The sequence below is a fragment of the Ictalurus furcatus genome, chromosome 11 (genome assembly GCF_023375685.1).
Source record: "Ictalurus furcatus strain D&B chromosome 11, Billie_1.0, whole genome shotgun sequence".
Taxonomy (NCBI): domain Eukaryota; kingdom Metazoa; phylum Chordata; class Actinopteri; order Siluriformes; family Ictaluridae; genus Ictalurus; species Ictalurus furcatus.
Window position 1 is genome coordinate 4,495,385 of NC_071265.1, and position 26,161 is coordinate 4,521,545.

At 39.8% G+C, this 26,161-nt stretch overlaps 2 protein-coding genes across 4 annotated transcripts; both read left to right on the forward strand.

Moving 5' to 3' along the window:
* Positions 1-390: 390 nt before the first annotated feature.
* Positions 391-11,318, forward strand: obi1 (ORC ubiquitin ligase 1). 3 transcript variants are annotated; one of them, XM_053636699.1, is made up of 6 exons: positions 394-525; positions 2,471-2,606; positions 4,436-4,527; positions 5,527-5,745; positions 7,155-7,243; positions 8,702-11,318. In XM_053636699.1, exons 1-6 carry the CDS (start codon positions 454-456, stop codon positions 9,606-9,608), a joined length of 1,515 nt encoding a protein of 504 aa, XP_053492674.1. In that variant the 5' UTR covers positions 394-453; the 3' UTR covers positions 9,609-11,318. The 3 variants fall into 3 exon arrangements, with proteins under 3 accessions (XP_053492676.1, XP_053492674.1, XP_053492677.1); XM_053636701.1 differs by lacking the exon at positions 4,436-4,527 and having other exon boundaries at positions 391-525; XM_053636702.1 differs by lacking the exons at positions 394-525; positions 4,436-4,527 and having other exon boundaries at positions 2,464-2,606.
* Positions 11,319-18,580: 7,262 nt separating this feature from the next.
* pou4f1 (POU class 4 homeobox 1) lies at positions 18,581-22,090 on the forward strand. The gene is made up of 2 exons (XM_053636703.1): positions 18,581-19,350; positions 19,697-22,090. The coding sequence occupies exons 1-2, from the start codon at positions 19,228-19,230 to the stop codon at positions 20,738-20,740; spliced, it is 1,167 nt and encodes a 388-aa protein (XP_053492678.1). The 5' UTR covers positions 18,581-19,227; the 3' UTR covers positions 20,741-22,090.
* The last annotated feature ends 4,071 nt before the right edge of the window (positions 22,091-26,161 follow it).

Genomic DNA, 26,161 nt, shown 5'->3' on the forward strand with positions numbered 1-26,161 from the left:
TACACATACAGCAAGAGGAGGTAGTGTTTCTGTATTAATCATTCAACATTTGAAAGTTTGCAATAATTAGACTAATTTCTCTGAACGTTGTGCTTCTGCAACCGTAAAACGTTTATCCTTCTAAAGTTCTACATGTTTGAAGATCCCTCAACATACCATATAGTATTTATCTGTCAAAACTAAACCAAAATACACTGGAAAATACAAAGAGTCCGGGCAGAAAACATGGCAGAACCATCAAACAAACCCAAATTAAAATCGCAACGAATGCTATCTCAGTGCGCATGCGCATCTCTCTCATTTTCTCTCAATACGCTGATTCGCGAATCCGCTCTCACGTGGTTTGGTCCTTCTGACTCGCCGTAGTTGTAGCCGCTGCTCTGTAGAGGAGGGAGTTTTGTTTTTGTTTTGTTTGGACCAGAGGAACGTTAATGTTTTGTCTTACATTCAGAAATGGCTCAAAACGTCCAGAACGTGACCCTGTCTCTGACATTACCCATATCTTGTCAGATTTGCCTCGGAAAGGTAAGGTTTATTAAAGAAGAACTTATTAAATAGGACTAAAAACACGTTAGTTAGCCAGCCGGCTTATTTCCTGTTTATTGTGTTTACTTTTGCAGAAAACTATCATTTACTTTACATTTCTATATTTCAGTAAATATATTTCACAGGCTGAATTTGTTTTGGTTAACGCAAACTATTTCTGTTAAAATGTAAAAATAAATAAATAAGTAAAAAAAAAAAAATATATATATATATATATATATATATATATAATTTAAGATCTGATTTAACGCTAAAATATTTGAATATTGTTTGCAATATCCCAGATGTAACGAAAATAATTTGCATGTCTGCACTGATATTCTGAAAATTGATTAATTTTTTTCTTGTTTATTTATGTATTTGTTTGTCTTGTTAGTTTGTTACTCTTTAATCATGCTTAATGTTACATATGTTAATTCACGGCACAAATCTACACTGAATTTTGCGCCTGTAATTTTATATTTATGTATATTTCCATATCTAGTATTAAATTTCAGTGTAAACACATATTTCTCACATTGTTTTCTAATTCTGAATTAATGTCCTGTTCGGACAAATTTACTCTAACTATCCCGACGGCCCAATGCTTTCTGCGCATGCGCACTTCACTTTTGCACTCCAATATATTATTCCTACTAACACAACACAAAGTAAGACAGAGTACTGACCTGAAAATGCTTGGGTAGAAGAGTCATTCTAAAACTATGGTGAAAAACCTGTCTCTTAACCTATTGGTCATGACATAGTTTAAAAAATTTTTTTAAAAAGAAAAAAAGCCGCACAAGAAGAGACATCATCGGGTTACTTTAAAGGTTCATAAAGCAATAAAAATGCTTTAATGGAAAAAGAATTTAAATGTCATATGCTGAAGAAAGTATGAGGTCTGTCAAATAAGTTTTTAATAATATAAATCATTTAAAGGTACGATATTAATTTTTTAAATTCCTTACTTGTACAAATAACCTGGAAGATTAGAAGTAGAACGTGATTAAAAAAAATAAAAAAAATACACAGAAAAAACAGTGGATAAAGCTGTGGCCTTAGAAAAGGTTTAACCACTGGGAAAACCCATTTGGAAAACTGACTTCCAGTCCACAAACCATGCTGGTTTGTGTTGGGAAGTGCCTCCTGTCAATCATTTTTATAGACACTATACAGGCCACCTAAGATCCTGCAGGCAGAGCTTCATGAACATGGAAGGGAATCATTCAGATATCGAACCCATCTAGCCTAGAGACCTAATCTTGAAAAAACCAAACAAATAGAGACTAATCTTACCTAATGCACCTTTTAGTTTTTAAAACTTGTATTTTGAAATGTCAAAAAGTTGTTTATAAGTGCTTCCAGGGTCACAGTTCAGAGGAACAAGTGGCTATTTCAACCAGCACCTCTTACACTCTGGTACTCTAGTTTCCCTCTACAGTCTACAAGTTATTCAGTTGGCTTGTATTTTAGATGTACCATTAGAGTTACGCTTATCAATCTCCCTGTAAAAGAATTTTTACAGAAATAAAAGAAAAAAGGATTTAATAGAATAATTTATTGATGCTGGTGTGATAAATGCTTTGTGTGTTGAGTGCTGTTGATGGCGTCTTGGAAACTACGTCTTTGATGGAAATGTGTCACTGGTGTAACGTCCTGTTCAGTGTGTGACAATAACTTCAGTGACTTAAAGTAATAGCACCACGTTAAAGATCAAGAATACTGGTTATTCGTTCAAAAAGGATTTCATTACAGTTACAGTGTCCTTAAAAATATATGAAGACATTTTGTTTTTCTTCCTCTGCTCAGAAAGTTACCAGATTCTGATAATGTGCCAGGACCGTCTTAGCGTCATCCATATTTGCATTATGTCCCTGACCAAATCCTCTCTATTCTGTAAGCCCTCATCACACTGACCTTTTGTCTTGTCGTGTACGCGCAGGTCCGTAAGCCGATGATCTGCTGTAACCACCATGTGTTCTGCGCAGCCTGCATCGAGCTTTGGCTTCAGAAGTGCAGTCAGTGTCCCACCTGCAGAGTTCCCATCACACCTGAAAACCCGTGCCGAGAAATCATCGGTAAGAGTCAGGAGGAGCCTCGACTGCTGCTCAGACGCTCAGTGTTTATTTGAGTGTTGAGGAGATTTGTCAATCTCTAGACACGTTCAGGGACTGAACGTAAACCTGTTATGAAGAATAAGAAATATAAGCCATCTATTTACGCAAATACAGGTGCATGTCAAAAAAATTTTATATTGTGGGAAAAGTTCATTTTTTCCCGTAATTTTATTCAAAAAGTGGAACTTTCGTATATTCTAGATTCGTTACACATAAAGTGAAATATTTCAAGCCTTTTTTGTTTTAATCTTAATGAATACGGCTTACAGCTCATGAAAATCACAAATCCAGTATCTCAAAATATTAGAATAAAGAATTTATAATACAGAAATGTCGACCTGAGAAGATCTCTAATCAGCGATTTAACTCAAAACACCGTTACTCAGTGATCCAAAGTCCTCTTCTCAGATGAAAGTAAATGTTGCATTTCATTTGGAAATCAAGGTTCCAGAGTCTGGAGGACAAGTGGAGAGGAACAGAATCCAAGCTACTTGAAGTCCAGTGTGAAGTTTCCACAGTCAGTGATGATTTGGGTTGCCAAGTCATCTGCTGGTGTCGGTCCACTGTGTTTTCTCAAGTCGAGAGTCGATGCAGCGTCTACCAGGAGATTTCAGAGCGCTTCATGCTTCCATCTGCTGACGATCTTTATGGAGATGCTGATTTCCAGCAGGACTCGGCACCTGCCCACAGTGCCAAAACTACTAGTAACTGGTTTGCTGACCGTGGTGTTACTGTGCTTGATTGGCCAGCCGACTCGCCTGACCCGAACCCCATAGAGAATCTACGAGAGACACCAGACCCGACAATACAGACGAGCTGAAGACCGCTATCAAAGCAACCTGGGCTTCCAGAACACCTCAGCAGTGCCACAGGCTGATCGTCTCCATGCCACGCCGCATCGATGCAGTAATTCATGCAGAAGGATTAAAACCCTGACCGAGTATCAGTGCATAAATTAACATACTTTTCACAAGGTCGACATTTCTGTACTATAAATTCTTCATTCTAATATTTTGAGATACTGGATTTGTGAATTCCGTGAGCTGTAAGCCGTAATCATCAAAATTAAAACAAAGCTAAAAAGGCTTGAAATATATCACTTTGCGTAATGAATCTAGAATCTATGAAAGTTCGACTTTTCGAATTAAATTACGGAAACAGATGAACTTTCCCACGATATTAAAATTTTTTGAGATGCACCTATATACACCATCCTATTTATTATATATGAGAACGATAAGAACCTAAACTAGTTGCACGGTGTTCGAATATAGGTTCAAAATTCCTATCTTGTGAACAGAACGTTTCCTAGTTTTTCTGAAAATTCCAGACCTACAGTAGTATTATATAATACTATAATAACAATGATACAATAACTATGACAGCTGAAACGACATCAATGATAGTAGTTTTAGTAACACTAAAAATAATTATGATAGAATTTCGGACACTCGAACTCTACGTCCCTGCGGTTCCACAACAGCCACGTTGAGAACCATGGGTCTGTATCCCTGCTGTATAACGTCATCCATGTAACAGTTCCTTATCCTAGACTGTCATCATATCAACACGTCATCACCAATAATTAAATCTATCTAATAATATTTCCCTTCAAAACAAAGAGGGTCACTGGGGTTACGATGAAATCCCCGCACTGTGCCAGACACAGCTGGGTCATTTTGCTTACACGTTGCATCATTTAAACTGATTAGACATCTGAAGCTGTGCACGTGTACTTTTTTTTTCTTTCGCCTCTTTAACTCTCGGACCCGTGCTGTTCTTGATAACAGGAGCCACGAACGAGAGCGAGTCCAGGGAAAGCCTTTCGGTCAGGAAGCATCTGAGGAAGACGCGAGGGGAATTACTGCTGCGAGAATACGAGGTCAGAGCTGTGTGTTAGGAATGAAACACTGCTTTTTCCAGGAAAATAATCAACGCCAGGGTGACACGAAGCGACTTGTTCCTCTTACACCGCAGCAATTTTCCAATGATCAACTGATGGCTTGGCGGTTAAGGCTTGGGGTTACTGATCGGAAGGTCGGGGGTTCAAGCCCCAGCACCGCCAATCTGCCACTGTTGGGCCCTTGAGCAAGGCCCTTAACTCTCTCTGCTCCAGGGGGCGCTGTATCATGGCTGACCCTGCGCTCTGACCCCCAACTTAATGGCATCCTGGGGTATGCGAAGAAAAGAATTCCACTGTGCTGTAATGTCTACGTGATTAATAAAGACTCATTCTCATGATCAATATTCTACAAGGACATATCAAGCACAGCTTATATATATATATATATAACAATATTTTATTGTTATGTCTGCAAAACAAATTCCCGATATCACAGTTACATGATAACAGCCTTAATAAACCAAAAAAACAATGCAGTTTATGTTACTGAAAAAAAAGACAAGAAGAAGAAATGCCTCGGACTTTCCCATCGTAGAAAACTGGAGACTCCACTTCCGTAAAGAAATTACAAAACACTTCACAATATGAATTATTCTAAAAGCAAACAAACAAAACATGTCCATTTATTGTTAGTTTTAGATTATGTGGAGCATCCAGTATACTGGTCCCTGTGAATGAGCTGTTACTATGGCGACGATAACGCACGTTAATTTAAGCCTGTGATTTGTAGCTGTGTTCCAGTCAGAGCTGCTGTTATAGAATGTCAATCGACGCCCCCTGACCAATCAGATTCGAGAAGTCCGCAGGGCTGTGGTGTGAGCTCCTTTCGTCTCTACGTGCGCATGCGTTTGTAGAAATGTTTCGCTCCAGTCACTAGCAGATGGATGAGGCCGTACAGAATGAAGCGCCAGCGTCATGTTTATTTATTTACGATGTGGTGTGTGTGTGTGTGTGTGGGTTTCATCACGTTCGTTACAGGATGAACTGGAGACTCTGCTGAAGGAGAATGAAGAGCTGAAGAGCAGAAGCGTGAGTCTGGAGTCACAGCTGAAGGCCTCACTGAAGCCCGCTGCCACCCTGAGCTCTCCTAGCGACACCCCGCCTGGCTCCGCCCTCCTGGAGGAAACGGCCAATAAGCTGCGAGCTGCCACTGAGCTCTATCAGAGAGTGCAGGAGGACGTGGACAAGCTGAGAGACGTACGATTTCCGTCCACTGTCCATCCGTTCATGACCGCTGCTTTTGTTCTTTCTTTCTTTCTTTCTTTCTTTATCTGACTGTGAAAATGTATACTTTTATGACTGATTTTCTTTCTTTCTCTCTCTCTTTCTCTTTCTCTCCCTGTTCTCTCTCTCTCTCTCTCTCTCTCTCTGTTCTTTCTGTTCTCTCTCTCTCTCTCGCTCACTCTTTCTCTCTCTCTCTATCTGTTTTCTCTCTCTCTGTTTTCTCTCCTGTTCTTTCTCTCTCTCTCTCTATCTGTTTTCTCTCTCCCTCTCTGTTTTCTCTCTCCCTCTCTGTTTTCTCTCTGTTTTCTCTCTCTCTGTCTGTTTTCTCTCTCTCTCTCTCTCTCTCTCTCTGTTTTTTCTCTTTTCTGTCTCTCTCTCTGTCTCTCCTGCTCTCTCTCTCTCTCTCTCTCTCTCTCTCTCTCTCTTCTGTCTCACTCTCTGTTCTGTCTCTCTCTGTTCTGTCTCTCTCGCTGTTCTTTCTGTTCTCTCTCTCTCTCTCTTGTTCTCTCTCTCTCTCTCCCATCCCTCCCATCTACCACAGCTTTTGAGGCCTAACATCTCTGATTTTTTTGTGTTTTTTTTTCTTTAATTAGTTTTTTTCTCTTTCTCTTTATTTCTTTTTCACTTGTAGGTTTCATTAAAAAAAATATGTTTTTGTTTTTTATTTTGACAATGTTTGGAAACTGCTAGCTGTCATGGATCTCTCTCTCTCTCTCTCTCTCTCTCTCTCCTTCAATATCTCTTCAATTATCAACATTTACACCTTCACCAGAGCTTTTCAGGGCTAACGTATTCTTTTGTTTTGTTAGTTTTTTGTTCATTTTATCTTTTTTTTCTTATTCTCTTTTACTATTTTTGTTTTTTTCCCTCTCATTTAAATAAATATTTTCCTTTTATTTCCTAATTCTTTCTTTTGTTTCTTATTTAAAAACTCTGAATTGTTCGTTCTTTCTTTCTTTCTTTCTTTCATGTGTGAACATTTACACCTTCACCACATCATTCGAGAGCTAAAACACTCATTTATTTAGTTTTTCATTGTTTGTTCTTTTTCTTTTCTTCATTTTCCCTCATTCTCTTTCTTTTTTATTTGTAGTCATTTTTTTCTTTCTCCTTCTCAGTTTCTTCCTTCTTTCTTTTGTTCTAGTTTAAAACTGTTACCCTGTGTGCTTGTCCGCAGTGTGTGAGTGCAGCATTGCCTTCAGGAGGTGCACTGTAGTTAGCCGTGTGTGTTTGCAGTGTGTGAACCGGGCCTGACCCTGTCTCTGTGGAAAATGGCCGCTCTTACCCGCGTCTCTGAGGCTTGTGTGTTCTCTCAGCTCCTGAGCTGCTTAATCAAAAGGCCACTGGTTTGAAGGCAAACTCTCATGGTTTTTCCCCCTCAGGCTAACAAGACTCTGCGCTCCCAGAACGTCGACCTCGTCCAGGAAAACCTGCGCCTGAGAGCCGAGGTGGAGAGCAGATCTCCTCAGAAGTAAGCACTAGCTCACTGACGGTGTAACACACTGACGTCTGTTACACACACACACACACACACACACACACACACACACACACCCCCCCCAGCAGCCTGCTCGCGGTTCGGTGTGTTTAATCCCAGCACATGCTGATGTTTATTATTGTATCACTGAAACTCTCAGCTTCTGTGTCTGTACAGTGATATGACGCAATATTGTGTTTTAAATCTGAGATTCCATTAAAGCTACACATCAGTAACGATCACTCACCTGAGTGCAGATACACTCTCTCACTCTCTCTCACTCTCTCTCTCCCATTCTTTCACTCTCATTCTGTCATTCTCACTGTCTCACTCTCTCATTCTCACTGTCTCACTCTCTCATTCTCACTGTCTCACTCTCTCATTCTCACTGTCTCACTCTCATTCTCACTGTCTCACTCTCTCATTCTCACTATCTCACTCTCTCATTCTCACTCTCTGTCTCACTGTCTCACTCTCTCATTCTCACTCTCTCACTCTCACTGTCTCACTCTCTCATTCTCACTGTCTCACTCTCTCATTCTCACTGTCTCATTCTCACTGTCTCACTCTGTCTCACTCTTTCACTCTCTCGCTCTCTCATTCTCACTCTCTCATTCTCACTGTCTCACTCTCTCATTCTCACTCTCTGTCCCACTGTCTCACTCTCTGTCCCACTGTCTCACTCTCTGTCCCACTGTCTCACTCTCTCATTCTCACTATCTCACTCTCTCATTCTCACTCTCTGTCTCACTGTCTCACTCTCTCATTCTCACTCTCTCACTCTCACTGTCTCACTCTCTCATTCTCACTGTCTCACTCTCTCATTCTCACTGTCTCATTCTCACTGTCTCACTCTGTCTCACTCTTTCACTCTCTCGCTCTCTCATTCTCACTCTCTCATTCTCACTGTCTCACTCTCTCATTCTCACTCTCTGTCCCACTGTCTCACTCTCTCATTCTCACTCTCTCATCCTCACTGTCTCACTCTCTCATTCTCACTCTCTTACTCTCATTCTCACTCTCTCACTCTCACTGTCTCATTCTCACTCTCATTCTCTCATTCTCATTATCACACTCTCTCATTCTCACACTCTCTCATTCTCACACTCTCTCATTCTCACACTCTTTCACTCTCTCACATATTCTCATTCTCACTCTCTCACTATCATTCTCACACTCTCACTCTGACTCACTCGCTCTCTCACACACATTCTCACTCACCTTCTTTCTTTCTTTCTTTCTTTCTTTATTAAATCTATTCTCTATTAATTCTTTTCTTACCTATACATTTGTTTGCTTTCTTGCTATTTTTCCCCTCCTTCCTTCCTTCCTTAAATTTCTTAAATTCCTTCCTTAATTCCTTGTCAATGATTTCTTTCTGGCTTTTTCTTACTTTCACATTCCCTTTATATTTTTCTTTCTTAATTTTTAATAATTTTTCTCCTGTCTCAGGTTTGGCAGGTACACTGTAGCAGCGTTGGAGGCTAAGATCTCACAGCACGAGCGAGAGATGACGCAGCTGAAGAAGGCTCTGGAGCGAAGCGATGCTTATATCGAGGAGCTGGAGTCCCAAGTGTCGAACCTCCAGAGCGGGGCTCCATCGCAGAGCTCTTCCTCTGAGCAGAGGCAGGACGGAGCTGTAGACGGTAGGAGCTCAAGCCTGGACGATACGTCTGTAGATCCTTCACACAATCATGGTTTCCTGCATATTCCTCCCTCTGATGAAGCTTCAGGTTCTCACAAGGACCCTATGGTGAACTTTGCCCTGCCCTCAACTCCCCCTACTCCCTCCTCAGCACTTGGCCGTTTAAGTCTGAAAAGCCCTGTGGTGCGGCGTGAGAAAAAGCCCGGCTGTAACCGCCTCCCCTATCTGAGGAGGCTCAGCTTTGATGACTGTGGCAGCTCGAGCAGCTTCACAGGATTTTCCTCAGTGGAACACACTTCTCCTAAAGTCAGCAACAGTCTATTAGAGCCGAAAACCTCAGTAAATTCAGCCAGTCCGAGTGTGTGGAGCAGGTGGGAGGAGCCTTGTTCCAGTACTTTCCACGAGCAGAACGTCAGCGAGGGCGTCTCCTTAGCAGAGGAAGCTCGTATGGACGCGGCGTTCCTCGACATCGTCTCTGAGCTGGACTCCATGATGGCCGAAGGTGAAGGCTCTCGCGTTCACACGCCTCGGTTACCGCCTGACTTTGATGCCGTGTCGTTATCAGATCTGGTCGTCCATGTTGATCCCGAATCAGCCGGAGAGCAGCAGCATGGCGCCGCAGATGTACCGGAGACCTTCTGTGAATCTGTGAAGCGGAAACGTCCCATTAGCTTAGCGACGTCCAGTCCCTCCAAACTGTCCAGGATTAAATAGTTTCACACCTGGGGGAAAAAAAAACCAAAACAAGTTCCCTCCAATCTGTACAGCATGACTCACTCTGTATTCATGTATGCATGTCGAATATTTTGTTAGATGAGCTAACACGACAGGATTTCTGTCACGTTCATAATCTGAACTCTTAACAATTTATAAGAACTGTTCATAATCTTCAGTTTGCTAACCTGCCAGGATTTCTTACAGGATTTAATATTCATAATCATCAATGCCAACGCTAGTTAGCCAGCTAACATGAGACACGAGGCTCTCCGATCTGGGATCGTTTAGTCAGACTGATTCTTTATAAATACATCCTACTTTTACAGAATCAGGTAATTTGTCATTGATTAGCACACGACCAATCACAGACTTTCTCCCACTAGCTCATCATCAAACACGCACGATCTCCTCTAGTCTTCTCACCACTAATCATTTTTAACGGCGGGAGTTTTTCTGGGAGCCCCTTTTCAGTCGGAAATGCTCATTGTGTTCTCCTGGAAGTGTCTATACATGGGAAAGCAGAGAGCCAATCAGATCGCAGCATTCAGTATTCTGAAGCATGTGGCCAGAAAAGTGTACAAAGGAAGAACGTGAGCTCTGTATCTAGTGGGCGGAGCCTCCAGGGATGAGATTAGTGCCAGTTTAGGTTTATAGTGCAGTTATTTTCATTTTTAGGTTATTTTATTTGCTTTTAAACACTGTGTAATGTTTTTCTCAAGTTACCTCAAGATTCTTTTATGCCAGTGACCGACTCTACTCTCTCAGGTAACAAGTATCTGTTTAAATCTATTTATTTCCTCCTGTTCTTTTGGTATTATTATTATTATTATATATTTTTTTAGTAGTTTGGTATATTTTTTGCGCTGTATCATCCTCCCCTAATGGCAGCTCTGTTCATGTTAAATAATGAGAGTTCCTAGTCTCTCATGTTAATCCTACAGTAGTCCAGGCCACCATGTTGTAAATGATTTTACTGCTATATCTTTTTAGCCAACTGTGGAAGTTGTTATTACACCTCAAGATTAAATTTTTGTAAATCATCCACCGTCGAAACTTGTACTAAATAAAATGTTTGATGAAACAGTGTGAGTAGTATCACATTAATATCAGTGATTTTTATGACTTTTGTTCAAATCAGCTTTACGACATGGACAGGTTCAATTGTAATCGGTTTCCAAGTTGCCCCTGACAACCAGGTTTGGTTTTTTTTTTGTGTGTGTGTGTGTGTGCATAATTTGAATACAAAACCTGATGATATGTTTTCAATCAAATATATGTTGTAAAAGTATGTAGTATAGTCTAAACCAGGCAGTACATGCTGTCTCTGGATGACAAACGGTGAAGTAATTTCACGGTGAAATCAAAACCACAGAAATTTCTCAGAAGTGACACCTCTGACGACGACAAAGTCTCTCCCGAGGGAAAAACTTTAAACATTCCTTTATATCAATCTTTTATTGACAGATTGCGCAATACCGCTATTTCCTTTTCCGAGACTGATACCGGGGATTAGCCGGGTTATTCATTTATTTCTCCATTTAAAAACTACTAAGCTTTAAAATGAATTTTTAACCGAAGCACTTATAAAATAATACAGGCAGAAATTCATAGCTAAAAACATGACTCGAGAAAAATGGCACAAAATAACAGCTTTCACATAAAAATAAATCTCAGTAAAGATAAATCTCAGCTTAGTGGTTAGCACGTTCGCCTCACACCCCCAGGACCGGGGGTTCGATTCCCACTGTGGCCCTGTGCGGAGTTTGCATGTTCTCCCCGTGCTGCGGGGGTTTCCTCCCCAAGTCCAAAGACATGCATGGTAGGCTGGTTGTCATGTTCAAATTGTCCGTAGTGTATGAATGGGTGTGTGAGTAGGATTGGCACCCTGTCCAGGATGTACCCCGCCTTGTGCCCGATGCTCCCTGGGATAGGCTCCAGGTTCCCCATGAATGGTGCTAACCACTAAGCCACCGTGCGCCCCTATGGTGTAAATCTCGGCAAACAAATACGATCAAATCTCTTTAGATATAAACGTTTACAATAATTCCAATTCCAATCTTCTCCATTTTCCCCCTTCTTTTTATCTGATCCACCATTTTTTGTCGGGCTCAATACTGATCCGGGGTATCGGATCGGTTCCATCTTTACTTTGATTATTAAACTACAGCATGTAAGAACATAATACCATAATTACTTAATTTAATTGAATTAATTACCTGTAATGAATTACTTCAGAAATGAAAAAGTGGCTGCCACGTTGTCAACCTGATGCTTTTGAAAAGTTTTCCAGTTCTAAGAAATCAACGATGCATAGCGTTGCGCAGATTAAAGGCTGAAATCTTTGAGACCCACCGGTTTACTGACTGACTGCTCAGTTACCTACGACCTGCTAATCCATACATTCATCCATGGATTCATTCGGATTGGGGTGAGGACTCGCATGTAAACGTAGGCAATGGCGTTCATGGGATTGAAACCAACAACCGTCTGGTCGCTAACAGGACCTGAACCAGAATCTACATGGCTTTTTATTCTGAGTTGACATTTTTTACAATGAAAGACAATAAAAGGTTTTCAGCTGAGCGCTGCGTTCTGAAAACGCTTCGCACGGCGCTGTCAGACGTCCGCTAAACAAAGTGATCTAATATCCAGCGCTCCGGCAGATTGTACATAGCCCTGTTTATTTTGTGAGGAACTTCGTATTTGATAAGAAGCCTGACAGTGGAATGAGTAGAAAACAAAGTAAATCATACAATATTAGAACTTGAGTGTTTTTTTTGGGGCGGGGGGGACACGCGCACAATACACTGTATACATTTCTGACTTAAATTTTAGGATGCATGGTCTTAATAATGGAAATTCCATTTCGGTTGGTATATAAAATACATTTCAGTGTCTGGTTTATATTCTTTAGTAGAAGAACAGCAAACGCTCAACCAAGACGGTTTTGTGTAATTCCTTGTGATATATCGATGTGACATTTGGACATGTAGAGTGGGTATAAAAAAGTCTACACACCCCTGTTAAAATGTCAGGTTCTTGTCTCAGTCTTTTTGGGTAAGAGTCTATCAGCGTGGCACATCGTGACTTGGTAATATTTCCCCACTGTTTCTTGCTAAACACATTCATTCCAGCGCCATGAGATTGTAAGGGCATCTCCTGTGCACAGCCTGCTTCAGATCACCCCACAGATTTGTATTTGGATTCAGGTCTGGGTTCTGGCTAGACCATTCAACAACACTGATATTCTTTGGGTTAAGCCGTTCCGTTGTCGAATTGGATGTACGCTTTGGGTCATTGTCACGCTGAAAGCTGAAATTCGTTTTCAATTTTCGCTTACTAGCAGACTCCTTAAGGTTTTGCGCTAAAATCGACTGGGATTTGTAGCTATTCATGATTCGCTCCACCTTGATAAAACCCCCAGTGCTGATTGAAGAAAAGATGATGCTGCCACTACCACGCTTCACTGTGGGAATGGTGTTCTTTTGGTGATATGGTGATTTTTTTTTTTTGCACCAAACATATCTTTTGGAATTGTTCTCATCGGACCATAAGACATTTTGCCACATGGTTTGGGGTTATTTAGTTGAGCTTGGATGGTTTTTGTGAGAAAGGACTTCCCTCTAGCCGGTCTACCCCAGATATCCCAGACATGTGAAGAATATGAGAGATTGTTGTGACATGCAGGGAGTAATCAGTACTTGTCAGATATTCCTGCAGCTCCTTTATTGTTGCTGTAGGTCTCCTGGCAGCCTCCCTGGTAAGATTTTATCTTGTCCTTTTGTAAATGTTGGAGGGACGTCCTGTTCTTGGTGATGTCACTGTGATGCTCCGTTTTCTCCACTTGTTGATGATGGCCTTCATGGTGTTCCATGGTAAATTGAATGTTTTGGAAATTCTTTTATACCCCTCTCCTGATCGATACCTTTCAGTAAGTGATTTTCAATACCATGCATGCTTGGTAAGCTTTTTGCAGACCATGGCTTCAGGAGTCAGATGAAACCAAGAAGATGTGAAGAAAGTCCTACAGAAACAGCTGGTCTTTATTTGGGGTGAATCAGAATAATTTCATTGATGACAGCTGTATGATAATTACTTTTGAACATGATGTTGAATTGAATCCTGAACACAGCCACATCCCCGGCTGTAAAAGGGTGCGCACACTTATGCACGCAGGTTATTGTAACTTCTTTATTTCCCGTATTTTCCCCTAAAATGCTTCTAATTGTTATTCACTTAATTGTTATTTCACGTTGAGGGTAGGAAAAAGTTCGGACATAATTTATCACAGTTTCTTTTTCTTTCTTTTTTCTTTTTTTTTTTTTTTTACATCACAAAAACCGGCCATTTTAACAGGGGTGTGTAGACTTTTTTTTTTTTTTTTTTTTAAATATCCACTGTATTTCTTAGCATGAGTGGGACGGAGTGTGTCTCTTATCGTATGATTCTTCAGGGTGATACAGACCCATTTTTCAACAGTAAAATATTCATGACCACGTTAAAGGTGCAGTGCCTTGCATAAGTATTCACCCCCTTGAACTTTTGCTACATTTTGTAGTGTTACAACCTGGAACTGAAATTGGGATAATACACACACCAGCCGCTTTATAAGGAGCACCTGCACAATCATGCAATTATCCAGCGAGCCAATCATGTGGCAGCAGCACAATAAATGACATCATGCAGATACAAGTCGAGAGCTTCAGTTAATCTAGCATCAAACATGAGAATGAGGAAACAATGTGATCTTGGTGATCACTTAACAGGTTCCTTGTGGGACTAGAAAAGGTTCTCCTGGCATCACTCTTAAGAACCTTACTTTGGTTACTTAAAGCACTAAGTAAGAGGTTTTTTTTTTTTTTTTTCTTAGAGAACATGGTTCCTTGTGCCACTGCTGTGAAGAACCATTTTTGGGTTCTTTAAATGATGGTTCTCTAAAGACCTATACAGTAATGCACAAGGGGAATAGCAGAACTGAGTACTCAGGACCCCTAGGTAGAGGGTCATTAAGAGGCCTGGACTAGAACGTTTATATTTTCATGAGATGGATGAAGTAAAAACAGGATAAAATAAAATTATGGACTAGCTGTAGTTCCTGAGGATTGAAAATCACTGCTCTTAAGCAAATGAATTGACACTTCATTTCACAAACACATCACGGTCAGTCTATTAAAATTTCATGCAGTGATTGAAGGTTGGTGAAATATACATGATATGGTTACATTTGCATAATAAATCACGCTGATAAATGACAGCGACCATGCAGGCTTTTGGCAGAAGCTCTTAAAAGCAGCGAAACTAGTGTACCATGACCAGTAATGTCAATGTTATTCATTTCAGTAGCCATTACTACTGAACTCCTGGAGCTGGGACTCCTGAATAAAAGCTCATCATAATGAACTTGTCAGTTTATGAATCTGGGATTATTTGTCATTTGAAAAAGACCTGTTTTAGAAACATTTGGCAGTGAGAAAAATGAGGGTTTGGAGATTTAGATAACATTTTGAAGGCGATTAAATCATATGACAAATATGCTGTCAACACTTACAGGTTTTTTTATGCGATAATAAGGCTTTAGCTGTAGCAGAACTAGGCCACGAAGCGTTAGTTAGCTAATCTTAAGTGGCCTAAACATCAGCATTTATGAATTAGATTGATATCACTGTAATAAATAAACAATACACATAAATATGAATCTTCTTAATACATGCCCAAACTTACAAATAAATCCACCAGATTTTGCTAGAACTTAATAAAATTAAACAAAATAAGTGTTAGTTTGATGCTAGCACAATGTTTCTGCTGATGGAAAAGCTGACAGTAAAAGAAAGACAGTAAAATAAATAATGAATGGTTTCGGAAGGTCGTTGAATTGTAAATTCTACAAAAAAAAAAAAAAAAAAGAATAATTATATATGATAATAAGTAATAGTATGAATAATTCTGTGTACTGATTTTCCTCCCGCACAAAGCTCGACATCTTGCAATCGTTTACGATCTCAAGACACAAGCCGAGATCTGTGCTTGAACATTTACACACCGTAACTGTAAAATACTCACAGTTTCTATCGTTGTACCGACATTTATGACTCTAAAACAGATATGGTATCATAATGACAATAATATAAACGGCTCGATCGAGCGAATGAACTGAAGTACAGTTCTATATAGTTCTACAAAGATAAACGAATGGTATTAATGGAAAAATGGTCGACGAAATGCTGCGCTAAAGATTAAACCCTTCTACAGAGTGCCTTTTAAAACAGCCGTGTTGTGTTACAGCTGACCTTTAATGCTTTATAACCATACACGCTTACTTTTCATTAAACTGCATTGGCGCGAGTAAAAAACATGAGACGATTCCGTCTTACCTCTCTTACTGATTACTTAGCTGAATAACGACCGCATGTTCGAAACAAAGTGATAAATTGCACACAATATGCATGGATTTACATTAATTGTGATGATGAACCATTATTAAATATACTGTGTGCAAATTTTGCATCGAGACTAGATTTCCTTCGATCATATCGCCAGTCACTATAACGATAAAAAATACACAGCTAGCTGAAACGACATCATTTTAAAAATGATATCTATGTTATAATAAACAGTGATGTTATAGCTACCGGCAACATTTTACAAGGTATATAAGAATGATAGGCTAAGCTGATAAGCTTATTTATTTATTTCTATAATGTTGCATAAAATTGCATGTAAATGTATGTCATTTTTGTCAGTGTAGATAAACTTATCAGCTTTACAGTTATCTGATTTTAAATAAATAATATATAGGCCTTTTTTCATGCCTGGTCTTAGTGAAAATTTGGTTTACAACCTGTCAGGACAATTGTATGATAAATACCTCGCTGCTGAGGATGGCTTCACATGGACAGCCATGTGATCATCATGAGATGACTGTGGATGGTACTACACACGAACCATAAAGATGGCTGTGGATGTTCTTCCTTGGATAGATTTACGACTGCAATTGCGAAGAACGGCTTGCGCTCAAGTCTCCGTCATTGACCAGTTAATCAATTTAGTTTGAGATGACGGACTTAACGTTAAAACTCTAATGAATTCAGAACTGACTCTGATGCTCATGCTCAAGTTCTTGTTTACACAGTTAGCACAGGTGTGGGCGGGGCTTAACAGCAATTTACTCTCATTGGTTAGTGAGATTGGGATCAACAGCTCTAGTGACCAGGTGAGGAGGATGATGATGATGATGATGATGATGATGACAATGATGCTAATATACTGATTAAGTAAGTAAGTAATTTTCACTACAAAGTACAAACACTAGGCCTATAACTATACAGAGAACCGCATCCAGAACGTTCTCCAAAATTCACGCCAAAGGAATTTCTACTTCCTGGCCAGGGAGCTGTCGATCCAAATCTCACTAACCAATAAGAGTAAAGTGCTGTTAAGCCCCGCTCACATGTGAGATTTGAGCCAAAATGGTGGACGTAAACTTGAGGAGCGTTAGCGAAAAGTTTGAAAAGCGTAAATGAAAACTCCGGCAGCGCATTCATAAACCCTGATCAGTGAAAAGGAAGATTCACAAAGAAAACCATTAACAAAGAATTATTCTATTTATTTATTTATATAGAAAATGATTTGAAGACCATGTTACGTTTTTGCCAATGAGCTCACTGTTTTTCAGTTTCAGAATGTTTTTCTTCTTTCTCGCTGTACATTTTTATTCGTTTCTTGAAAAGCCACGTTCAATACTTTTGGTAGCCTACAAATTGAATTCCATAAGAAGAGAAACGATTTATAATCGCACTATCCGCTGTCACCCAGATGAGGACGGGTTCCCTTTTGAGTCTGGTTCCTCTCAAGGTTTCTTCCTCATGTCTTCTCAGGGAGTTTTTCCTCACCACCGTCACCTCTGCCTTGCTCATTAGGGATAAGTTCATACATTTAAACTCTATATCCAGATTTCTATAAAGCTGCTTTGCGACAATGTCCATTGTTAAAAGTGGAATACAAATAAAACCGAACTGAATGTTTTAAGCTTAAAGCTTGAACACGTAAGCCAAAATATGACCTTCATAGTAACATCTTTCAGTAATTCAGTGGTGGTGTTATGGATGCAAATGTAGGCCTATTGTTTAAAAACTAAAACAACCAGGCTAGGTTCGCCTCACACCTCCAGGGTCAGGGGTTCGATTCCCACCGTGTCCCTGTGTGTGCGGCGTTTGCATGTTCTCCCCGTGCTGCGGGGGTTTCCTCCGGGTACTCCGGTTTCCTCCCCCAGTCCAAAGACATGCATGGTAGGCTGATTGGCGTGTCCAAAGTGTCCGTAGTGTATGAATGGGTGTGTGAGTGTGTATGTGATTGTGCCCTGTGATGGATTGGCACCCTGTCCAGGATGTACCCCGTCTTGTGCCCGATGCTCCCTGGGATAGGCTCCAGGTTCCCCGTGACCCTGAAAAAGATAAAGCGGTATAGAAGATGGATGGATGGATAGAACAACCAGGCTATGATTGGCTGTAGTTTTACAGTGAAGTTTTATAGTTTATAGTTGAACACTCCTCTCCTGTCTGGATCTGCGGTGGACTTTACAGCAGTTATCTGATTTTAAATCTCCTGCTTAGGACTATATTAGACTATAATTAGACTTAGACTGTATTTTATGCCAGGTCTTAGTGAAAAAACATTGGTGTATGAGGTTTCCTCATTTGTAAGTCGCTTTGGATAAAAGCTTCAGCTAAATGTAATATAAATGTAAATGTAAAACCACTTTACACCAAGAACGACTCAGTGTAGGACCACAGTTAAGCCTTGTTGCAGCTGAAATAATAATAAGAAAAAGACATTTAGATCAACTTATTTGGATAAATACTGTCAATTTTTAAATTAACAACAACAAACGTGATTTAATTAGCGCCCCCCCCCCTTAAAAAAATGGATACATTATATTTAACACGTCACAACTCAGAAATATAATATAGGCTACTGTATCCTATATCTCCAGATATTCCTCCTCCTCCTGTGGTATTTTACGACTTTGTAGCGCTCGTAACTCGTATTTACGGTAATTCCGACAGCAGTAGATTAAGCTCGGCAGCGCGCGCGGGCTTTGGTCATAGCCGTAGCCTCAGGCAGTGGCCGCTCGAAGTCTCGCGAGAGAACGCGAGCTCTTACTGGACGAGATTTTGAGAGGGGACTCAGGTGTAAGAGCGCAGCGCAGCGCGTGCAGGGAGACAGATAAGCGCCACCGAGACACTGCAAGGCATCTCCTCTCTGCACCGGGCTCTCAGATCTCCTAAACTTCACACCATCGCGACCTGAGACTACACACACACACACACACACACACACGCGCGCGCGCACACACACACACACACACACACACACACATATACACAAACACACACACACACACACACACACCGCAACCCTGGACCCGGAGCAGCATCGTCCACTTTATTTACATCTTTATTTATTTATGTTCTCTTAGCCTGCATTAGTTTGAATTTAAAATCCGTATTTATTTATTATTTATTTCTCCTCCTCTGCTGTGCACTTTATTTATTTTATTATTTTTTTTCTCGACGAAAGCCGGACGCTTTTGCGGAAAAACACAAACAGAAACACCATCATGATGTCCATGAACAGCAAACAGCCTCATTTCGCCATGCACCCGAGTTTACCCGAACACAAATACACCACTTTACACTCGAGCTCGGAAGCGATCCGGAGAGCGTGTCTGCAAACTCCACAGGTAAAAACAAACAACAACAACAACAACAACAAAACACTACCAACTTCTCTCTCTTTTTTTTCTGAAGAAATTCCATGTTGCAGTGAACATACTGTATTTGTTCTTCGTGCATGCAACTGAATGCATGATGTTATTTTGTGGATTATTTCTATTTTTAGTGTAAGTTATTATTATTATTATTATTATTATTATTATTATTATTATTATTATTATTATTAAACCACAACATGATTGTTACGCTTTTTGGTTTTGCAAGTACTCTCAGGTATTAATATGATGACAATATTAGCCTACTGGTCATATTTGACTAAACTGAACTGTCCTCACTCTGCTGTCCGTTTTGCAGCTACAGAGCAACATCTTCGCGAGCCTGGACGAGACCCTGCTGGCGCGCGCCGAGGCCCTGGCGGCCGTGGACATGGCGGTGTCGCAGGGCAAAGCGCACCCGTTCAAACCCGACGCCACGTACCACACGATGAACAGCGTGCCGTGCTCGTCCACGTCCACGGTGCCCATCGCGCCGCCGCACCACCCGCACCACCACCACCATCACCACCACCACCATCAGAACCTGGATCCACCGGACCTGATGGAGCACATCAGCTCACCTTCACTCACCCTGATGAGCGCGCACGAGGCCGGCGGAGGAGCTGGAGGAGGCGGCGGTGGAGGAGGTGGAGGCGGCGGAGGAGGTGGTGGAGGCGGCGGACTGATCTCGACCTCGGCGCATCCGCACTCACACATGCACGGCTTGAGCCATCTCTCGCATCAGGCCGCTATGAACATCAACTCCACGCTCGGACACCATCACCACCCGCACCACCCGCATCCGGGGCTTTTACCCAGCCACCCCGGCAGCGCCCAGGGCGCCTCCGGCCTCGTTCCCAACGGAATTCCGTCTTTGCCCGACTCGGATACGGACCCGCGCGAGCTGGAGGCGTTCGCCGAGCGCTTTAAACAACGGCGGATCAAACTCGGGGTCACCCAGGCGGACGTGGGCGGCGCCCTGGCCAACCTGAAAATCCCCGGCGTGGGCTCGCTCAGTCAGAGCACCATATGTAGGTTCGAGTCTCTAACACTGTCACACAACAACATGATCGCGCTCAAACCCATTCTCCAGGCCTGGCTGGAGGAGGCCGAGGGCGCGCAGCGCGAGAAAACGAACAAACCCGAGCTGTTTAACGGCGCCGAGAAGAAGCGCAAGCGCACGTCCATCGCCGCGCCCGAGAAGCGCTCTCTCGAGGCGTACTTCGCCGTTCAGCCGCGACCTTCCAGCGAGAAAATCGCGGCCATCGCCGAGAAACTGGACCTCAAAAAGAACGTGGTGCGCGTCTGGTTTTGCAACCAAAGACAAAAACAGAAACGGTTGAAATTTTCAGCGACGCACTGATGATGATGGTGATGGTGATGATGGTGAAGATGAGGACAGTGATGATGATGGTGATGATGATGATGAGGAGGAGGACGAGGACAATTTTTGGACCAAGGGATCTACAATTTGTAGGTCTGTTCCGACCCGGTGGGGTTTTTCATGATCAATCAGATTTATTACTTTATTATTGTGGATAAGACTTTACGTGACCCTTCTCGCGCCCTGAATTCATTTAAGATGATGATATTTATCATTTATTTATTTATATATTTATTTTCCCATGATGCTGGTGAAGTATGCAAACTCCAGGTAATCCAGACTTGCGGAGAACACTTAATAATGCCTTCTTCCTCAGAAACATCGCAAGAACACAGAAATTCGGGTTTATTTATTTATTTATTTATTTATTTATTTATTTATTTATTTCCCTTTAATTAAACACACTTTTATTTGCAATGATGAAATAGCCATGGAAGGATTACCTCATACTGTAAACTCGTGGTCCTGTTTTAGTTCTTATCAGTTGATTTGTTTAGATAATTCTATTTACGGGTTATAATTTGTTTCCTGGTTTGTGTGTTTGTAATCGGGAGCTTTAAAAAGTCATTTCGGATGGAAAAGCAGTCAAATTTTGAAAAAAAAGAAAAAAAAAAAAGAAAAAGAAAACAAAGAAGAAAGGATACAAAATCCCTGTTTAATGGTTGAGTCTGTAATAGAGCTGGCAACCACCACTTGGATTTTTTTTTTTTAATATTGCACTGAAATTATTATTATTATTATTATTATTATTATTATTATTATTATTATTATTCGAATTGATTAGCTCTACTGAAATGCTTTTTGTATATATATAAACATACAGATGACACCTGCTCACCTTGGATTTCCATTTTTTCCTCTTTTTTTTTTTCAAATTTATTTTATATATTTAATTTATTAATCTGTCACTGGTATTATTTCATGATGGCTCTATAACAACTTCGCATGTGTCAGACGATCACATCTCCATCCCGATGGAGCAAAATGAAGGATAATAATAATAATAGCGAGAAAAAAAAATCTATCTATATATAATTGTCTTTTTTTTTATTTATTTCTTTATTTCTTTTGAATTTGTACACTTTGGTTTGCAGTGCAAACATTCTATGCATTATTAAAGTAATACCGACTGAAGCACTACCGCATTAGAGGACCTGCTGTTAGCCTTGTGGATGGTGTCACTGTTTAATGCCACACACACACACACACACACACACACACACAAACTGTTCGTTTTGTCGTGTTATAATTGTCAAGAAAAAAAAATAAGAGAAGAGAAGAGAAAGTTGTGTAAGTAGTGATTTATTTTGTGCACATATGTTTACAGACGGCGGCCGAGGTGAGTCGCGCGCGCGCTCTGAGTCCCTCCTTCTTCCCATCCATCCATCCATCCATCCATCCCCTCATCCATCTATCAATCCATCCATCAATCGCCCCTTCTGTTCTGTAAAGCCAAATCCACTCCGCGAGCCCGTTCACTTCTCAATAAATTAATGACAAATGAGAAACAACACGACTGATTATTATTATTATTATTATTATTATTATTATTATTATTATTATTGTCATTATACATTTTGTTGTGTGTCCACCAGGTACAATCCTCCTAATGCCACTTACGTATATACAAATCCATATATAAAACTTTTTTGTGTGCATCAAACAAAGACAAAGAGTACTTTGAAATAATAATAATGTCCACAGTTCACTTTTAATAATTAAAACCTGGATGCACAAGTTTAACTCGTCCAGCTTGTCATCCAGCTGGTGATTTTCAGCAGACAGTTCTTATCAAGATGCACTACTGAAGGTTACGAGTTCAAATCCCTGCACTGTCAGAGAGCTGCTCATTATTATTATTATTATTATTATTATTATTATTATTATTATTATTATTATTATTATTGCCTATATCCTTAACTCCATTTGAATGAAGGTAAACATATTTTTATAATATTGATAAATAGACAAATTAGGAGGGAAAAGGAGGAAAAATTACATTCATATTTCACAAATTTCAAAGATAAAAAAAACAACTAGAAGGCAATTTAAAAAATATATCGTTCACATTACAGAGGACGAATCGGTTCTATTATTATAACTATTATTATTATTATTATTATTATTATTATTATTATTATTATTATTATTATTATTATTGATTTGGAGGGGATTTAGTCGCAGCTAAGTAGAGAAATGGGACAATAACATGTCGAATTTTTGGTAATAACTCTAACAACTGAAGCAGCAATTCTACTACTACTACTACTACTACTACTAATAATCATCATAATAATAATAATAATAGGTAAGCGTTAAACAGCTATGTAAGCCGTTGATTCTACCTTCAACATTAAACGCGAATACCCCTGATATACCGCTTTTTATAAATAATTCATGCTCAGAGATTTGGAAATTAATAAAGCGAACACAAAGAGGCGCTAATTAAAAAGCTGAGTAATTATTATAATTATGATTACGCTTGGCCTAATGGGATGTTACAGCATGTCAGACAAAGTGGCATTAAAGAGGAGCGTAAAAAGACACCGCGACCTCTCACTCAATACAATCCGCACTAATGTGCTGCTGGTGTACATGCACATCTCCACACTTCATCCAGACTCATTCCACATGAGAAGACTACATTTAAAAATAATAATTCATTCCAAAAAAAAAAAAAAAATACAAATAACAATATATTACCATTGTTATAAATATGATGTTTAAAATATTTGACTAGTTCATTGAGGTTGATGTTTAGCCTATAATAATAATTATTGTCGGGGATAGGTTACATTAAAATGAAACCATTTTAATTCACATTATTATTAATTTCGGGTAATTTGAAGGTAAACCTTTGGCGAAAATATTCCGTAAATAAATTCAATCTAAGATTAAAATTAAAGGTTTAAAAAAACAAAACAAAACAAACAAACAAACAACAAAAAAAAAATCCCCACAAATCCCCACAAATCTATAACCTTTGTACTTATTCTCATCTGGCTGGTGGAAATGAGTTTTGGTGATATGCGTAAAATCGCACTTAACTTCCAGCATCCGGTTTTATATAGCTCTGTTGCCGCCTTAAAGGGAAAAAAGAAGAAGAAGAAAAAAAAAAGAAAAAAAAAAGAAAATAAATGTTAAATGTAAGTGATGCAATATTAATCACGGGCGCTGATATAAAATGCAATATTTCAAGGAGCTGAAGGGCTTTTATTCGGAGCAGAGCAGCAGCGCCGGAGAGCAAAGAAACCGACAGGAAAGAAGGAGAGAAAAAGGAAAAATCAAGACGCGGTTATTGTTCGCGTTTGGCTTTCGGCGACGTGAAAAAAGGAGCTGCAGTGTGAGTAAGCACATTTATTTTTATTCATCCCTAGCAAAAGAAATAATCCGGATCATTTCAATCTAAACGAGAAATTATTCATTTGGCTTTTTTTTTGTTGTTGTTTGTTTTTTTGGTATTTTTGTTTTTAACATTTATTGTTTATAAATGCACGTGACGATTTGTAGGTTACACTTCTAACAAATGTTGATTGTATAAAGTGATCGAAAGTTGAAAAGGAAAACGCGGTACACTTATAACCCACTCTACACATGACACATTATTATTGTACCTTTATTATAACACCGCCATTTTAACTGTATAGCTTAAAAAAAAAAAAAAAAAGAAAAAGAAAAAGAAAAAAAAGGATTGGCATTTATTTTGTTTATATTCTGTGGAGCTGAAGCTTTTCTAGCAAATTGTGCAACCATGGAAATTGAAGATCAACCCAGGATGTCCCCCTGAATTTGGCTTTTAATCTTCTCCCTCTTGCTTTTAATTCTAAACCTAGTTTTGCTGGCAGTGCAGTGTTTCAGCTCTTTATTTTGTGCATTATGGAGAGCTCTACATCCCACAGACAGCTCTGCTAGCTCTGCTGTCTGTCTGCTCGCTGTGTGCTCGGAGTGTGTGATGGCAGTAAAACCTCTCTGATTTGCCCCCCGATTTGCCCCTGGCCGGAGGGGAGCCCTCGGCTACCCCAGCTGCTCCACCAGCCATATGGAGCTATTCATCATGGAGCTATTAATCAGCAGATTTACATCAACATCGACTCAGCAGCAATAACCTTTCATAAAGTTCAAAACCAGGACAGTCCAAATTCTTTAATAATAATAATAATAATAATAATAATAATAATAGTTCTTTCATGGGTTTATCTCCCCCTAACTTGACTCATATTAGTCTAGACATTTTCCCATATTGCATAATAAACTGCTTGAAAAAAAAAAAAAAAAAAAAATTCACAGCAAAGGGCACAGAAACGCTTCCACTTCACCCTCAGCGATAAATCCAGATTCTATGAATATGCAAATTGGAAACGCCTTAACCACGGACGCCCCGCCCACTTCCCCCTGGTAAACCGCTATCCTATGGTAGCCTGTACAGTATGCAAATCAATAACAGTCTCCTGCCACGTGTTCAATCCTAATGTCTAATTTCCACTGAGATGTTAAACTTTGACCAGTCTTTGCACTCAAATCATCCCAGTGACGTTTTAAACATCTCATAAAAATAAAAAAAATGATAACAAAACAAAACAAAACAAAACAAAGGTTGATTTTGACTGCTGTGCCGTCATTATCTTATATATGCTGCTTTATGAACAAATCTTTCACTCCCACTGGGAATTGTCAAAGAATTTCTATCCATTTTTTCTCATTTCTACCATGTTTTTTTTTTTTTTTCTCAAGCAAAAACATGACAGTGCTTTAATACTTTAATTGTCATGTCATGTCATGTCATGTCATTTTGAGACAGGCTTTTCTAGGGTCCATGTGCAATCATGCCAAAGATAATTATAATTATATTTGTATTGCATACAAATATGTCATGTGATTATTTCCTACAAACGTGAAATGTTTCCCTCATCATCATCACCGTCATCATTATTACCATTGTTATCCTCATTATTAATGCCAATATTCTCATCAACTGTCATTTTCATCACCATCACATCAACCATGACCATCATCATCATCATCACATCACCTACAGCAACCACATTCATAATCTCTTTTATTGCCAGCATCATTCATATCATTGTCATCGCTTTTATCATTATTATTAACATTATCAGAAACGTTATCAACATTTGTACCACCATCACTGTCTTCTTCCTTAACGTTGCTAATCTCATTATTATCAAAATGCTCACCACCATCTCATCAACCATGACCATCATCATCACCATCACTATCACCATCACCATCATTACCATCACCACCACCACCATCATTACCATCACCACCACCACCATCATCACCATCACCACCATCACTATCACCATCACCACCACCATCATCATCATCAGCACCATCACCACCACCACCACCGTCACCATCATCATCACCATCATCATC

Bases quoted from the DNA above. Each gene is read 5' to 3' on its own strand.
- obi1 (XM_053636699.1), top strand. From the start codon at position 454: ATGGCTCAAAACGTCCAGAACGTGACCCTGTCTCTGACATTACCCATA. The intron at 2,607-4,435 runs GTAAGAGTCAGG...TCTTGATAACAG, and splicing joins CCCGTGCCGAGAAATCATCG to GAGCCACGAACGAGAGCGAG. The intron at 5,746-7,154 runs GTACGATTTCCG...TTTCCCCCTCAG, and splicing joins ACGTGGACAAGCTGAGAGAC to GCTAACAAGACTCTGCGCTC.
- pou4f1 (XM_053636703.1), top strand. From the start codon at position 19,228: ATGATGTCCATGAACAGCAAACAGCCTCATTTCGCCATGCACCCGAGT. The intron at 19,351-19,696 runs GTAAAAACAAAC...TCCGTTTTGCAG, and splicing joins CGTGTCTGCAAACTCCACAG to CTACAGAGCAACATCTTCGC.